The sequence below is a fragment of the Aythya marila genome (assembly GCF_965140915.1).
Source record: "Aythya marila genome assembly, chromosome: 1".
Taxonomy (NCBI): Eukaryota; Metazoa; Chordata; class Aves; order Anseriformes; family Anatidae; genus Aythya; species Aythya marila.
Window position 1 is genome coordinate 149,168,709 of NC_139042.1, and position 18,184 is coordinate 149,186,892.

The following is an 18,184-nucleotide window of genomic DNA, read 5'->3' on the forward strand; positions in this document are numbered from 1 at the left end:
CATTTTCTAAATCTCAGTGGTCATTTCTGATTTGCTGACTGACTTTTTGTTTTGTTTTGTTTTGTTCTTGGTGGTAGTGTGCTTTGGGGTTTTTTTGGAAGCTAAAGATGTTGCTTCCAGGCTACTAACTGTTTATCTGTCTGTCTATATACAGATGAGAGATTTAAGTTTTTATTTCCATTCTGTAATTCACAGAAAGGATTTGGTGGGACAGCCTGTGAAAAATGTGCTGAGGAGAATTTATTTGGTCCTCAGTGCACATCAGGTAAGTTTAAGCTTTCTGTATTGAAACGGGGAAAAGCAGGTGAGTGCAAGCTGTATTCAGACACTAAGATATCACAGTGAAACGAGAAGGGCATTTAGTTTCCCACCAGGAGCTGCTCTCTGCTTCAAGAAATACAACAGGGAAAGAAAACAGGCAGCTACTCAATTTCTCATTCATAGAGGGACTGGATTCACAGAATTACAGAATTGTCTAGGTTGGAAGAGACCTCAAGATCATCAAGTCCAACCTCTGACCTAACACTAACAAGTCCTCCATTCAACTCAGAGTCATGCAGAGAACACTGTCAGTGTAGCACTACAAAAATATTTTAATCTTATCTTAAATATCTTTTTTTTTTTAGCCAACAGTCAAATAAATTTGGGATTAGAATTATTTTTGTGTTCCTGCAGTATGCCACCCTGTTATCCTGTCACCCAGTTTTCATCCTAAATGATGGATTTGCATTTACTTGATCTAAACGGTGCTTACAAAATATTGGACAGGAACATATCAATGCAGAATTTATAGTGGTATACAGTGTTTTGGTATGACTTTTAAATTCATCTGCTAATTAGAACATCTGTATAGGGCATGAAATACTCATGTGGTATTGAAATTAATGGCTCCTGTTGGACCATCCTCCAGGAATTATGTACCTTGTTTCTAAATCTAGTTCTGCTCTTGGTCTCCACAATGTTGTGTGCCATGGAGCTCCATAATTCAGTGAAAACTGTGAAAAAGGGTAGCTTTTGTTTAGTTGTGGGGTGTTTTTTTGATCACACTGGCCATACTTCTATTAGGAGTAGTGGGACATTGAGGGAAGGATCTGAGCTATTTGCACTATTTAAAATTAAAATAGGTCACAAGTGTATACATTTGTATATTTTCCTATTTTGCCTGTTTCTTAATGATTTCTACTATTTTACTTATCTTCCTCAACCCTAATGAGCGTTATACAAGTTCACAAAATCGCCTGCTTTCTTAAGCAGTAATAGCTGTTTATCTCTAAATAAAACACTTTTGTTCCCTCAAGAACTGCATCAAGTTACTCCTAAAAAAGAGTCATGAACAGCCTCACTTTAAATAATCTGTGATGGCCTTTCTATACTAATCCTACACCACGGCTGATTTAAAGGTTCTTTTTCCACCAGCCGTCCACTGGATGCCAGTGTTGATACACAGAAAGGCAACTGAGACGTTTTCATAAAATTAGGGTACTTGAATGAATTCAGTATTGCAAATGTAATTATTTTCCAAGCAGCTGCTGAAGGATTCAACTACATTTTAATTTAAGGATCATTTTACACTTCAGCTTGCAGATATTTGAGCTTATCCAAGTTTTCTAAGTACCTACAATTACCGTGCATTTGTGACTAACTGCTTTTCTACAATACCTTAGAAGTTTCTCCTTTTTGTAGTAGGACTACTAACACAGGTAAAGTATTAAAAATTAATTAAGATAGGCAATTTGCATGAACATGGCATATGTTTGTAAAGGGAAGGGGGTAAACTATCATCACTGCTTATAAGTCTTATAAGTCTTATATTTAACACATCCTGAAGATTTTCAGGCCCTCAGGCTATTATACCAGACTGCAAAAATCAGTATCTGTTATTTGCTGATATATGCAGCTACGAGTTTTGATCTTCTCATTAATGGAAACCTGTAATTCATGAAGTCTGATCAAAGCTTGGTTTGAAAATTGTGCTTTGTAATATTTAACAGCTGTTGGCCAGGACACTATTTGCTATGGGTAACCACTAATGATGTCTTTCCAAACACCATCCTTATTCATTAAAGCCAATTCATCTCTCCATATAGTTTGCAACTGTGTTCATGGAGTGTGCAACAGTGGAATTACAGGGGATGGAAGATGCACTTGCTTGTCTGGATACCAAGGACTCAGCTGTGATCAGCGTAAGTAGGCTGTTTTCTATATAAGTTATATTCAATGGCTCTGATACAGTTAGACTTGGTGAGGACAAATGTAAAATTAGTCTCAGGTTATTTACTTAAGCAATTAGACATACACTGAACCTCAAACCCTGCCCGTGAACTTCCATAACCATTGTCACCCCTTCAATCACCAGAATAAAGATGGGGATTGATGGGATGGATGGTCCCCGAGCCAGGTGGACTTTCAGCTGGTATACTGAAAGCTGAAATGTCTCCTGGAACAGGAGTATGCAGACAGCTTAATCTGTCACCCTCTGTCCCTCAGCAATAGCTGAATGCGAGGCCTTGCGGTGCCCTGCAAACTCAAGATGCACCATCTCAGATGAGGATGGCAGAAGATTGCAATGCACATGTCTGCCCAACTACCACGGGGACGGTACACATTGTGAACGTGAGTAATTTTAATGTAACTGGGTTCTTTGGGAACAACATCATCATTACAGTTCAGATATTAAACACTTCTGAAGCAAATCTCACCATCATCTTGACGTAACTGTTCTTGGGTTCACATATCAAAGCAGTCTCAGGTGCACAAGCTAGATTCCTTCCAGATGAAGCAAAGCACTAAAATGTGCTCCAGATGCACATCAGTCCAACTGCTCATAAACTTCAGTCCATACAACCAGAATAAACCTAGTAAGCCCCCTTAAAAGGCATAGCATGGATCACAGAATCACAGAATTGTAGGGGTTGGAAGGGACCTCAAGAGATCATTGGGTCCAACCTCCCTGCCAAAGCAGGTTCCTGAGAGCAGGTTGCCCAGGTAGGTGTCCAGACAGGCCTTGAAGATCCCTAGAGTAGGAGACTCCACAACCTCCCTGGGCAGCCTGTTCCAGTGCTGTCACCCTCACCATGAAGTTCTTTCACATGGATACTGAGTCACCTCTTGGGATCTCTTGGTCCTAACTCTGGCATCTCTTGGTCCTGTGTGGTAGTCCTCTCTGAGTAGACTTGACCACCATCCAAGAGCAGGACATCAGAAAGTGACTTCTCAGGGAATGCAAGGTTCTACTAGTAGGCAACACAGACAAGCAACCAGCAGAGAAGGATGCTAGCAGCCTTACCTCTTGAGGACAAGCAGCTCCAGCAGAACTATGTAACAGAGGATAGCAGTGATTGCCCCAACTCATCTGGGAGGTGGCATTGTTCATGGTCAGTTTGAGCACAGAAATGTGTGCACGTGTGATTTTGCACCAGAACAAAAGAGAAGGCTTGAGAGAGTGAAGCTGAGCATTGCCAACTCTCTCAGTCCCAGCTGAGGGGTACAAAAGGGACAAGGAGGAGAGGGGATGACGGCAAGTACCGCCCTTCCAGCTGCAAGATGTGCTTGACTGTGTCCTAAACTGGACACAAAGGTGTCTAAAGAAGCTCTCCAAGCACTGCTGGAATATGAACAAGGACAAACAATGCCATTGACTTGGAAAAAAGAAAAAACAGCTCCTGGAAATAAACAGTGAGCTTCCAGTCCAGTCCTGAACCTACAACAGTGTGGAAGACACAACTAAAGAACTTGCTGGCCAGTTTTCCATACAGCTGAATGGTTGACATTATATTGTTTAATTACCGGAAAGAAAACAGCAGACCTATTGTATTGAGAAATAGTTTCCAACTGATCTAGCACACACTTAAAGCCTTTACTGACTTCATATCACATACCTGACGTACTGTAGTTAAAATCCACCACAGAACAGGAAAATAGTTGTAATATTTTAATGAGCACATTATATCTTTTAATCTGTTTATAACACAATTTGCCAAGTTAAGAGATCATTTCTGTACAAAAGCAAACAGTTGCTATGTTAGTACGTTAGTATAAACACATTCCTCCCTCCTGTCTTTATGTCGCCACGATACTTCAGACTTGGCTGTTATGAGAAGTTTAGTCTGCCCGGGCTTTGTTTGACATAGAGATGCTTGAGCAAATCCTTGTCTTCAGTTTTAGAGTGGTGGACAATAATTCCTTTACTTTTTTTTTTTTTTCTTCAAGCTATCAACCCATGCTCCAAAAAGGTCTGTGATCCTAATGCCAACTGCATTTACCTTGGACCAAATCACCACAAATGTGCCTGTCAAGAAGGATACAAAGGGGATGGTCAAGTCTGCTTACCCATAGACCCGTGCCAAGCAATATATGGGAACTGCCCTGCACAGTCTACCATTTGCATATATGATGGCCCAGGAAAGGTTAGTGTTGAACTTGTGCTTCAGATGTTTCCTTTGTCAGCTGCCCAGGGAAAGAAATTGCATTGTCTCCAGAAAGAAGCCATGAGGGTACATGCACAGGCCTCAGGGAAGCCAAGATTGACTCCTGGCTTTGGCATAAGCCTTGCAGGTGGCCAGGAGGGACCCCATTTCTTTCTCTATCTACACATGCTAGTGTGTTTCCCTCTGAAGATGGGAATGACATTAGTGTGGTCTTTTTCTGTGGAATGTTTTGGCTCAAATTTGTTTCCTCTAAATGGAGGCACCGAAATGAAGCTTCTCAGAGTTAAATTTCTGTGACTGCAAGGACCAGTAAGGTCCTCACACAGATACTGCAGCTAAACACCTAAAGTTAGCATAATTTGGGTCTTTCAGAACTACTGATGAATGGCACCATGTAAAGACTGCATAGCATTCATGCTATCGGGAACTGGCTCAAATTTCTCTGTTGTACTCCTGACACTGAGAAAGCAAAACTTCTGTAGACTATGCCTGTCTTGCCTGGACACCCTGAGGAGCAGAAAAGTTACCCAGGGTTGTCCTGAAGCTCATGGTCATGTAAGTTTCTCCATTTGGGGGTTTTTCAGCAAGCTGCACGTGGCTGGCACACACAGGCTGGTGTGTACTGCTGATACACCTCACCAGTAAATAATGTGCTTTGGCACTTCTTTTGAGAGGCTGAGGACTGTGGGAGCAGAGGCTTTAACCTATCCACGCTGATTTTAAATGTTTTCTGGTCACAGAATTGAATCTAGAGGGCTTTAACTGAGTGTCAGTAGTTTTCTGGAGTGGGTAAAGCCTCAAAGGGAGTTAGATAAATAGGGATAAGCTTTATACTTGCAACTAAACTCACCAGGTGATTAACTAAGGCTTTGAAAGTTTTCCATTTTTTTAAATCCTAGTAGCAGAAAGTATGCTGAAACCTACAGTTTGTGCATGTCTGATTTTTCTCTCTCCTCTTCCATCCCTCTGATGTAGTCCCACTGTGAATGCAAGGAGCATTATACAAACTTTGTACCTGGGAAAGGATGCAGCATGATAGACATTTGTGAAACAAACAACACCTGTCACAAAAAAGCTAAATGTTCAATGGTTGCACCAGGACAGATCACGTAAGTCTTTTTGCTTTTTAAAGCTTTCACCCAGTTTCTCCCTCCTCCTGTAGTAAGCATGCAGTTAAAATAAATCCAGTGGATGAAAACCTCCTGAAGTTATCATTAATAGTTTCATTATCAAGCACAAATTATGGGATTTAATGGGGTTAGGGTGAACCAGTTAGGACATGCTTAATCTCATCAGTCCAATCACTAATGCCTATTAAGTTTTATTTTTATTAGCTCTCAGAGGTCATTTCTACATTAGTAAATAAGGACCAAACCCTTTTTTCTGTTCCTGAGGGCAAGCAGCGTGGTCTGGCTCACAGCTAAATACTCTTCCTCCTCCAAAGAAGAGTAACTGCCTCTTGGCAGAGATCCCTGGCACATGCTATCCCTTCAGCTGTGCTTGGGCATTGCCTGGGAAAACGTTGTGTGCGCCAGAACCATGCCAGGCAGCATGCTAAAAATTAATCAGCATTAATTATCCCAGGACAGCACCAGAGCTCTGGCCCTTTTTAGTATACTAATGCAGATACAACCAGGGCATCTGTTCCCCATGCTGTGAAAGCAACACCCGCCTCCGCAGATTCCTCAAAGCATGTGGGAAGCTGCGCAACTTCTGTCAGAATTTGTTTTCCTGTACAGAAATTTGCTAAGCAGATGTTAGGAGGAAAGTTGGCTTTAACACTGGACTTAGCAACGCTGTATTAAAACAAGGAACTGGAATTACATGTTTTTATAGGCCAGTGACAGCTAGTACTGAGTCTACAGAGGTGTCCCAGAAGTGCTAGATTTCGGGAGCTGAGAATTACAATTTGAAAGACAAATTAGGCCATCAGTTGTAAATTGGGGAACAAATTATTTATTTTTATAGATTTACAGACAGCAAGTGTTCACATGGGAAAGCATTCTTTTTGTCAGTGCTTGCATCATTATTGAGCTTTTTCTTATAGTTAAGAATCAACATTGCCTTTTGTGTAAGCTATCGTGCATTTCCGACAAATTTCTCTAGAATATCCCCTGGCTCATTTCCGCAGCATATTGTAGTACTCAAAAGTACACTTGGCTGCTGCAGCACACCAGCAGAGCCAGGTGTAAAACTTTAAAGATCGGAGAGTATTTCTATGTGAAATTAAGACTAAAATGCTAATTTTCATGAGTTGAAAGATTAAAAACAAATTCCACAGCACACAAATCAGCACCTTTCCTTTCTACAGCATCACTTTTTCACTGTTGCAACTTAATTTTCAACAGCTGTTTTTTTGTTTTGTTTTTTAATTTTAAAGTTTATGACAGTAAAAATGTATGACTTGTTACTGAAAAAAAGCAAACAAATGCCTTGCATGTCATTTATTTAATGACCTTTAACAGCAAAAATAAAACAGAAGAAAGTTTTAATATGATTTGAATCCCACTCCTATCTACTTGGCAAAAAGAGAAACTGTACTGAATAATTTCCAGTTAAGGTGAATCCATTTACAAAATAGGAAATTTGCAAAGAAAATAATTAGCAAATGTGAACACATTAAATTGTTTCTGATACATGTAAAAGTATTTTGGCTGCAGCCCAGATTTTAAATGTATTTGGGGTTAGGGAGGGGGGGTTCTGTGGATATGCTTTTGCAGTTTTTTGCTTGGTTGGTTTTCAAACTTCTAAAACAAAGAGCTGTAGTGAGTCCACAAACCCAAGTTTATTCCCTTCCATTTATTTTAGTTTTTAAATGACTTCCCACATATTGTTGCTTCTGATTTCTCCAGAATCAAATTATTTGTACTTACATAAACATGTAGAAAATACAAATGTTTAAAGTTTATGAACATAACAAAGCAACCTCTTGGAAAATCAAGATCATCTCTGTTTCTGCTCCTAAATAGATCTTTTCTGAATGAGTGCTGAGACTTTCCATAGCGCTGCTTCAGCAAGTAATTAGGTACAGCCTTGCCCAGAAACTATGAAGCTTCAGCTGGTGCAGAATTACATTGAATGTTAGACTGTAACTTCTCTGGTTTCCAAGCTGAACAAGCTTTCCCTCAGCTGATCTCCCTTTATTTTCTTTTCAAATTCCACTATAATTTTTACTCTGACTCTGTCTTCAGCGTAGAAATTAGTAGCTTCATAAAGAAAACCCCCCTTTTTAAAATAGATTAAAATAAATGGAGATGGAAAGCTGAGCTTCCCTTTTCCAGAAAGATATAATTCTGCTCCTCTTCTTAGGTGAACTCAAGTTGTAGCAGCTCCCCAGTCTTTTTCCTATGCTGTCCATGCATCATATCATGAGAACAAACAACTCAGTTTAAATTGTCCAGCAAGACTTTTTTATAAATCTGTTCCTCTTCAGAGACACCCAGCCCTTGTAGTACACAACGCATTCAAAGCAAAACCTGTCCAGCCATACACAGTATGAGTTGTAAACCAGACCCTCCAGGCAAACTAAGACAAAATCAATGTAGACAACTACCTAGCTGGTCCTTCCTTATCCCAACCACACAGAGTAAATGACTGCACTGAAGAGGGTGAGATGGTAGTCAGGTTGAAGGCCTCAAGCCCCTGAGATAAGTGCTACTCTGTACTTGCTAAATGCTTTCCTTTGAAGGCAAATCCAAACCATGTTACTGGGCTCATACTCTCTTATAAGCAGTATTTTCCTCAGAAAATTAATTTCAAACTAGGTATTTCTGCAGTTCATTGTACCCCTGGAAGTGATAGCCAAAAATTTAGTGTTTAACCTCTCTCTTCTTTTATGGTTGTTTGCTGAAAAAGAGAGATTTATTTTGAAACCTTGATCTAATTTGTTCAGTATTTCAAGGGTGGTTTCTTTTTTTTCTATTAAACCGCTCCTCAGCTTCTTTAAGGCCTCAGGTTTTCCTTCTCCACTCAGAAGTGAAGGGGGCTATGTACATCAGTATAGTGATATTTACCCCATCAGTCTCCACCACCACAGAAGAAAGGGGTCAGCCCCCAAGGAGGAATTGCTTCTACCTCCCAGCCCCAAACCCTTCATCAGGGCTGCAGTCTTACCCTCTACCCAAGAGATCCCCTTAAAAAGAAGGTGTCTCACCATCCAAGTTGCATTCTAACAAGTTACAATGCTTCTAGGCTGCTATTTTTACCCATGACCAGAAAGAATAAAAGCTTGAGCCTCCTGGCCAAAATCCTAGCTTATATCCCCCTGAGTACATATGCAACCTCATCAGTTTGCAGGGACTGTGGAGATTTTAGAATAAGATTGCTATCATCAAGAAAATAGCTATGGTAAAGACTATTTCCATGCAGACATGAGAACTAACATAGCAAACAGGAGTTAACTTGGCATCAGGTTGATACTTCTGTGATTGGCAAATCTGTGTACATAACAGCCAGCACATGGAAATGGTTAGGTCATTAGTTATATAAAGGAGATTTTTCAGTTGTGTGGAATAATGTTTGATACCTAAAAATATATATAGTTTGATACTAAAAATAATAATAATTAAAAAGTCCACATGGATGTGTCATTATGGATAGGGCTTACATAAATACTGAACATGCTGGAGACTTGATTAGGAAAAGCATTATTAAAAGCCAACGTTTGGCAACACAGTTGTTTAGCCAAATATAGTTGTTTAGCCTCCTAAATATAGTTAGAATTTCTTTCTGTGCATGCTACATGTTGACAAGTGCCCGCTTTAATTTTAGCCCTGGAGATGAGTAAATCACAGAGCTGACACTTCCAGCTCATCCCCTAGGTGCAGCATTTCTGAAGGGTGCAACAGAAATTGCTGACTGGCAAAAACTGCAGGTGTTGGTAGCTGCTCACTCTGAGGCAGGCTTCAAGAGCCCAGATTTTCAGAAAGTACTGATCACCTCTCCTTGTCCATAGCCAGGCTGACACAAGGTCGAGGCACATGCAAGGTCAGTTGCTTGTTGAAAATCACAACCACTTGTACCCATCAGCACCTAATACAAGCACGCGTCAACCCTGTCAACGACCAACAATTTCTTCCCCACCTCTCTTGAACACTGAGCTTTTCATGGCTTTTAAGTCCAATTTTCATGTGTTTCCTCCCTTATGAGATGGAAAATGACAGGTTGACATTCAGGGTTGCTTTTCCATAAATTTCCTTTAGATTTTCCCTTGGCTGCAACACATCACCCTAAACACAGCCCACCTCCAGGCTGCAAGGCTGTTGAGTTCTTCTCAAGGTTTTGCCCATCACTCATCTGGGCAACACAACCCAAGGCTGCCCTGGAAGTACATAGGGCTGGGTCTACCACGCATCACTGACACCGCTCACAGGCTGGCATCCCCATGGGACAGCCAGGGTGTCACAGATGACGTGCTCTTGCCAGTACAGACACAGCAGCAGCACAACTTATACATCGGAAGAAGCATGAGATTTCATGCTTCTGCAGCTTCAGAAGAAAGATAATGTTAAAATACCAGTGTCATTGCCCAAAACGGTTGTGTTGCTTAAAAGTCATTGTAACACATTCTATCACTTTGCTTTATTGAAAGGACTGACACCCCTGCCACATCTTTTCTATGAGCTGCCACCACCCCCTTTATATGTAACCACCATTACTCCTGCCAAGCCACCAGGAGTGACTGGAGGCTTAAAGCTTTACATCACCTCCCCACTGCTGTGGGGGTGACACCTCACACCGTTCCACCACAGCCTCTCCTTGCCCATGGGCAGGCAGGCTCCATGGCTTGCTGGGCTTCAGCGACCATCACATTCAGGAACCCCAAAGGGGATGGGAGGCCCCACACTGCACCATGGCCAAGGGCATCACATAGCCAGAGCCCCCTGTCAAAAAGGCCCTGCAAGACAGACACCACTAACACACCACTGCCCAGCTGACAGAAGGACATCATGTCAGGCAAGTGGCCACCACGCTTCCCTACACACCTGCACATATAACACACTAAGCCACTGCTCACACAGCTATAATTCTTTAAATAGCTGGGATTTAAGGGCACTCTTACTGCAAAGTAATGCAGTTTCACATCCATCACACTGCTGAGTCAAGGTTTGATGTAAGCCACGGAAGTGGCTACATGAGCAAGGGAAATTTACAGCTAGCCAAGTGATGAAAAAAAACATTAATATAATTACCCATTAAATGACAAAATGCATATACCATCCCACTAGCAACTGTTACAGCATGCTGAAGGAAAGATGCAAAACTAAAATGCATTATTGTCCCTGAATAAGCCTTCAGAGAAGTAGTTAATAACACCTGGAGCATGCTTAGCCAGAGCCTTACTGACCCCACAGTGCATCAACACACAGCTAAAGTGACAATCCCTTCACAGGTGTACGTGCCAGAGGGGCTTTGTGGGGAACGGGTTTGTGTGCTACGGAAGCATCATGGAGCGCCTCCAAGACCTGAACACCGAAGTGGGAGGACGGTGGCAAGGCAAGCTGACATCTGCCTTATCACTCATGGGTAAGTGAGCACACGGTCACCTCCTGCACTGTCTTCCTCACCACATCCCTGGCAGCAGGATCGTGCCACCAATGGCATGACACAGTGCACACTGACCACCACAGGCTCCCTCTGGCCACTTAGAGCTGCCTTTGCTCACCACGTTAAGCAATCTCCAAAAATTTCCAAGCAGAAGTGCTAAATATGCTCCCATGATTCCTCACACATGATTTGGTACGACCAGTGGGTTTTGCCCCATAGGATAAAATCCTCTCCATCCCTAGCCCCATTGCTTTGGATAACTGATATTTAATAGAGAACAAAGCACGGGAATCCACCAAAACATCACAGTTACCAGCTGGGTCCCTCTTTTCCAGCCATCAACAGTGGCATTGCTTTCACCAGGAAAAAGTAGAGTGGAGAGGGGAAGAAACCATCACTATCCAGTCTTTGTCACCCTCAGGACCTCCCTTCTGATCCACCCTAGAGCACCTTGGCCGCAGCTGGGGGACAGGTATCTCCAGGTTTCTAAATTGTCTGCAGAGAGAGGTGGAGCCCATTATGGCTCATGGATGAGATGTCCACCACCAAAGCACCTGAGATGTCCTGCAGAGCTGCAGGATAGGACTGCCAGCTGCAGAGCAGCCATTTCTCCATCAGAAATTCTGCTTGTATTCGACAAAAATCCTGCTAAACCACAATCCCCCTCAAAGGAGTGTTTCAAACTCAGTGCCTTGGCATTTTCTAACATAAATTTAATCTGTTTTGTTACCCTTGTTTTAGGAAAGTATTTTAATAACATAGTAAGGCATAGAGAAGCAAATTCTTCAGCCACGCTTTAGCACATTTGGGGGTTTAATTTTAAATTTAAAACTCATATTATCCCACACTATCTAATAATAAAGTTATATCCATCATGCCATAACACCCAAAGCTGTCATTGGCCTGCATATCATCTAATTGTACAAAGCAGTGATAACATATCAGATAAAAATGATGAAATTCAAGAAATGGGGGGAAAGGTGTTAACTACTTAAATTAGATCATAATGTAAAATCCATTTCCAAGGCAGATCCAAATACTTCCTTTGTAGCTGAATTTTATTATTCAGGACAAATGCAATCCTATAATCAGATGAGCTGCAAATCCTTGGTATTTATGAGGTTTGGAAATGCAACAGGAGAGCAACATAAGGAAATATCCCAGAAAGCACTAAGCAGGAAGGATGGTGGCAGCAGAAGGAATTTCTGATGGCAGGACAAAGATTTTAGAAAACGTGCATTTGTACACAGAGCTTTTCTTGGGAAATTAAAGACAAATTATTTGTGAACTCTCAAATAAAATGGTAAAAAAGTATAGGAAAAAAAAATTAAAGGATTCTTTTAGCTAGCTAGATGACTCACCCTCCTCAAAGATGTTCATATCTGTTTACAATTGTGGCACAATAGCAAAGAGGCATCCAAAGAAATGAGTCCAGCCTTTAGCAGTTATTGCAGCCACCCTGTGAAGAGAACAGAACTATCTTTACCACCAGATCTTTATCTTTGCAGTGTCAAAAATTTGAGCCAGGAACAAACACTGCTAGAATCAAGATGGATTTTGGAATTAGATTTACAAATATGAAGAAATCCCTCCTGTTTAATATAATTTGCTTAGTTCTTCTCACTGAGCCCAGCAACTAAGAAAAAAAGGCCCTCAATTACCAACGAGAATAGAGTAAGAATCCTACATAGCTGGCCAAGGAAAAAAAATGGCAATTGCCTTTATATTTAGCACTGAAAACAGATATCCATTGCCTCAGCAGTGAGAGCTAAGTTGAAATTTCTCTGTGTTTCTCCTTCTGTGTCTGAAAAGTGCGTGGCATGCTGAGTGCCACCATTTGTCAACAACAATCCAAATGTTATGTTATTTGGTTAAATTTTGGACTTAAATGTGCCATATGATTCACCAGCCAGCAACTATAAAGACACATTAACTGCATAGGTTATTTTACAGTATATTCACTCCACATTAATGTCTTTCAAAAACTAAGAATATAAAGCAGAATAGTCCAGACAGTGTATTAATTTTAAGATATATCCTGTGGTACAACATACCCATCATGACTATAAAGATGCTTTTTTTTCCCCACTTCTAATTTCAAAACTCTGAGAAAAGAACTGATTATTAGAAATATTTAATGGCTTCAGCTACAGACTCAGTAGTCTTCTCTGTCTGTCTTGGAAATGGAAATACCATCTGGGTAGCAAGCAAACTAATTAACTTGCAGTGCATCAGCTTTTATTTCCAGCTATGTGTTTGCTGATATTTGCATTACCAGCAGGTTGTCAACCACATATCCCTTATCCCATGAAGCCCGAATTGATTTAAATCAGGAAGACATTTCCCTGCAAAAGCACAGCTCTAAAGCAGTGCTGTTTTCGTGGCCATCATCCTGGCTTGCATGCTATGGAATCCAGGGTACTAAAAGCATTCTGAGTATTTTGCCTCATCCTGGGTTTAATACGCAGCAGCACCTGGATTAACATTCCACTGTCTTTCAACAGTTCATCTTCTAGAATCTTAAATTAACATTTCATAATCACAGATACTATAGTTGCTTGTTCTGCCCTTTCATACCTCACACAGAATATAGAGTTCCTTCCTTTAATGAGCTTTTAAATACTCAATTATCTTTTTTTCTCCTCTCCTTATAAGAAAATGTCTATGAATGGCCATTGAGTAACCTGGGACCATTTACCGTGCTTGTACCAACAAACAGGGGACTCAAAGGTATCAATGTAAGTAAACAACAACAAGGGTTTTGAATGAGAGAGATTTATCTCGCTCAGAAATCTAATCTGCATTGAAAGCACTTTGATTCAACAGATTCAGAACTTTTTGCTGTAGTATACTTCTGGCATACCATTCAAGTCTAGAGACCAGAGACTGTCTTTTTACTATTTGAAATACAAGCAAAATAGTTTGGTGAATCAGAGTAGAATGTAGTCGTGTTTTAAGTAAATTTTGGATTGTCCCACATAGATGTTTGAGGGTTTTTCACTTGAATCAAGAGCTGAATTTTCAACAGGAAGACCTAAAAGTAACCCTTTGTATAAGAGCAATTTTTTTTAAAAGTGCTTTTGCTGATGGGGTGGTTTGGTTATGTTTTTTTTTTTGTTTGTAGTTTGTTTTTCTGCTTGTTTGTGTGTTTTTTTTTTTGTTTTGTTTTTTTTGTTTTTTTTAAAAAAAAAGTAGCCTCATTTTAAAGGGCTTAACATACAGGACGTTCCACCAAAGGTCAGGACAACTCTTTGAGGCACTACTTACCACACATGCAGGTACATAGGAATGGAATCTGAACTGAAACCAAGTTCAGACTTTACTTTGTTCAGACTATCACCTCACTTCAGAAGAAAACATTTCATTTCAGAATTTAACAGTTGGAGGAAAAAAACACTATGATTTTTTTATTTATTTAAGATGAATCCTGTATTGAAATACATCTCTTCTCTTCTCTTCTTCTAGATAAAGGACCTTCTGAGCAATAAACTGAAAGCACAATACTTTGTGAAACTCCATATAATTGCTGGTCAATTGGATACCAGTAGCTTGAATAATACTAATGTAATATATACTTTGACTGGCAAGTCAGGAGAGATATCAAGGGGAGAAAAGGTAAGTGGCCTTCCAGCAAGGATACTACTTCACTGTTTTAATTCAAAACATCTAATTGACGTTTAATTCAAAACATCAGTATAAATCATCTTTCCTCTGTGAGCCATCAGGCTGCAGAAACTTAAAACCTCACTGGCAACAAAATCAGTGAAAACAAAAGTTACTTTTAGAATTGCATCATTGCTGAGTAACTACAGCTCTAAAATGTAGAGTAATACAGCTCATCTTAAGTCATCTTAAATCTGCTGACATAGCCAACAGAGCTAGAGGGGACATTTTAGCCATCAGAGCTAAAAGGGGCATTAAAAGAGCACAAAAACTATGAGGTGGTGTGGGGAGGTAAAAGCCCAGATCTTATGCTGGAAACGCCGTGTTCAGCTCACACAGAGCAAGCACTGACTGCATTGTAGATCCCACCTTCCACTGAGTATCAGCCTGGGCATCCTTTGAACAACGCAGGAAACAGAAGTCTTCAACATAAATAAAATTCACGTGGCAATTTATCATGAAAAATGTGGGATAAAGTTCAACACAAGCCTGTCTATTTGATGTTAGCAAACATTAGGGCAGTCTGATGCCATGGTTTCAAAAATGTATTCTCTACAGCTGTTATAACAGATTTTATTAGATTTTTTAAGAGCTATTGTTCTTGGTCCACTAAATATCTGTTAATGGCTTGAGCCTGTGTAAGGGCTAAAATAAAGTACTTCTCATGTTTTCTAGTAAATCAGTGACATCTAAGAAAAGAGATCTATTGTATTTCTTTAATGAGCATACATTCCATTTGTAACAGGAAAATATTATTGCTGTCTGAGGCCTGCTAGCTTCCTGCAGGCTTCAGAACAGTGCACAATCAGCAACATTTTGTTGTTTTAAATATACATATAATATAAGGAAATGGTTTGTAGTCCCTTAAGATTATGGGAGTTGACCCATTCACTGCAATCACATTTTAAATCATTTCCTCCCAGATTTTTATTATTAAGAGTCATCAGAGTTCTCTCAGGTATGCTGCTAACAGCTCACTCCCCCATACCTGCTTCTCTGCCAAACTTTGCTGTTCTGAAACAAAATAACATAGTTCCAATCCAAATTCAAAGGATTGTTTTCCATTTCCTTGATAGGCATTGGAAGCAACCTTTAGCCTCCCCAGATTTAAATGGCCCAGATGTTGGCGATGGCAGCAGCTGTTAGATATTATTCAACATGCATACTCCACCTGTTGTCATTCCACGATAAAGAGCTCACTACTCACTGTCTGTCTTCTTTCAGGATAATCAACTAAGAATTAGAATCCAGGGGGGAAAGAGGAAAGGAAAACTTTTACAGGGTGATATTATTGCTTCCAATGGAATTTTGCACATTGTTGACAAATCCATGGACAACATAGAGCCAACATTTGAAAGCAACAAAGAGGTGAGACGTATGCTATACACATACAGTGTTGGACTTTCTTTTACAACAGTTTTACATTCATTTAATGCAAAGGAGTGTGACTAACAGCAGCTAGACAAACTACTGAGACAATGCACATCAACTCAGAGAAACAACCTTCAAGGTGGAAAGTAGCAATACAGTTTCTAAGGTAGACAGACACTTGTTCTTTTGCCAAGCTGGTCCACAGACAAGGTTGTACTCACTGCATTTGAGCTGTTCATTCATAATCAGTACATTTCACTGAATAGAACAACCTAGAACAAGGAACATTTGGACAGATTCCAGGCAAAACTTGTATTCAAACCAGCACACACATACACAGACGCCCCAAAGGCTAAAATTACAAAAACTTATAATTTGGGATGCTTTGGGATTTTTAGTGCCCAGCTTAGTGTTCACCATTTACGTGCTGTTTTTGTGAATATTTTCTCCCTCTGCCCTTTTTCATTGAGAATGCAAAAATAATAACACACACATTTATATGTTCTGTGCCCACACAGTATTTCAGAACAATGACAAACTCTAACTCTAAGCCAGCATTACATGAAGACTAGAAGACTGTACCACCTCAGTTGTTTCCAAACAGCACATCCACACGAAGACACAAATATATTCAGATCTCTAATAACTGAGAGCCATAGAGTAATTCAAAAACTGTCTTATAAGAACTGCCATTCATTTTAAGTAACCCAACTAAAATAAATCTTATGTTCATCTTATTTTAGGAAACCATAATGTCAGTGCTTCAAGATAATGGAAAATACAGCCAATTCACATCTTTGATAGAGGTAACGATTCAGAAAAGCAATTCCATACAATTATTTCAGGATCTTTTCCAAAATTAATATGTAATTTCACTTTTATTTGTAAACCTAAACAGAAAACTGGCCTGGGAATGGATTTACAGCAGGAGAACAGACCTTACACAGTCTTCGTTCCAAGTAATGGAGCTCTGAATAATATGAAAGCTGAGGCTATGGATTACCTGCTTTCTGCAGAGGTACAGACTTTCAATAGAGCAAATTGTTCTAAGTAGATATGTGAGTGGAATATAAAGTAGATGCATACATATGTAGTATTCCAGCTTTAGCATTCATTTAACTTAAGGAGATCAAGGCTTAAGCTATCTAACAAAGATCAGGAATATACTACAGAGGAATAAGATTTGGGGCCTACCATCATATGAAGTGATGCCAAGGCCCCCGCACCAGGTCCCTGCTCACTTGCTGTTGTCCTGACAGCCCAGCCCTGATGGCTGCCTGGCAAAGACCCAAACTCTGCCACAGGAGGCATCACCCCTGTTGGGAATGATCAATGGCAGTAGGTGCCACAGGGGCCCTACTGATTGGGGTTGCTACTGGTAGAAGGACCTCAGCATCATGTCCCCTGGGTACTCCCTGCCTCTGCCAGTGGACACACAATTCGATGAGGGCTGAGAGGAGGGAGTGCTTTTGTTCTGGGGAAACCAGGGATGGCTTGTAGCATGTGAAAGGCCCATGTTGAAAAAGAAAAAAAAAAAAAAAAAGACAGGGGGACAAGGGCATGGACTGGCAGGACACGTGCCATGAGCTGAGCACCACCACTGACTCAGAAGTTTCCAGCTTCAGCTGGTGACCTCATGCCCATGCCCTCTCATGGGCCAGGTTGTGTTTGCCTTACTCATGCTGGGCTAAGAAGTCCTCTTTCTCATTTTTGCAGGGTTCATGGAAGCTGCTGGAGCTAGTCCGATATCACATTGTTTCCAATGCCGAGGTGAGTGTGGATGATTTACTGGCTCAGGGGCATTAACAGCATTTTCAGATCTTTTGCCACTCTGAAGGCAGTGGTTTTCAAAAAATGACATCCACTCAGTGCACCCCACAGCAAGGCTTCAAAGGAGGGCAGCAGTGCCTTTGCTAAGGGCAGTCACACCTACAGGCCCCTAACAGAGAACACAAGCCTTTTACCCCAGGCCTACCAATCTAAGTAAAACCCTGGCAGGAGACATGGGGTAGTTCTCAAATCATGGCAAATAAAAACCCTTGTGTAACACTAATGCGTTCCATGCATGGAACTATTTCTACTTTTAAAAATACCTTTTGGTATATTGAAAGACTTGGCCCATGCAGTAAAATATAAGTATATATATATATGTGTGTGTGTGTGTGTATACACACACA

At 40.6% G+C, this 18,184-nt stretch overlaps 1 protein-coding gene across 3 annotated transcripts in view; it reads left to right on the forward strand.

Annotated features, from left to right (window-relative positions):
- The window catches only part of STAB2 (stabilin 2), an 87,389-nt gene that overhangs the window by 11,269 nt on the left and 57,936 nt on the right, over positions 1–18,184 (forward strand). For all 3 annotated transcript variants that reach the window (XM_082752077.1, XM_082752079.1, XM_082752078.1), the window contains exons 5-16: positions 196–265; positions 2,088–2,183; positions 2,488–2,613; positions 4,210–4,406; positions 5,403–5,536; positions 10,819–10,952; positions 13,629–13,711; positions 14,439–14,588; positions 15,861–16,004; positions 16,751–16,813; positions 16,906–17,025; positions 17,724–17,777. In XM_082752077.1, the coding sequence (XP_082608203.1) occupies positions 196–265; positions 2,088–2,183; positions 2,488–2,613; positions 4,210–4,406; positions 5,403–5,536; positions 10,819–10,952; positions 13,629–13,711; positions 14,439–14,588; positions 15,861–16,004; positions 16,751–16,813; positions 16,906–17,025; positions 17,724–17,777 (1,371 nt within the window). The remainder of the gene's footprint in view (positions 1–195; positions 266–2,087; positions 2,184–2,487; positions 2,614–4,209; positions 4,407–5,402; positions 5,537–10,818; positions 10,953–13,628; positions 13,712–14,438; positions 14,589–15,860; positions 16,005–16,750; positions 16,814–16,905; positions 17,026–17,723; positions 17,778–18,184) is intronic.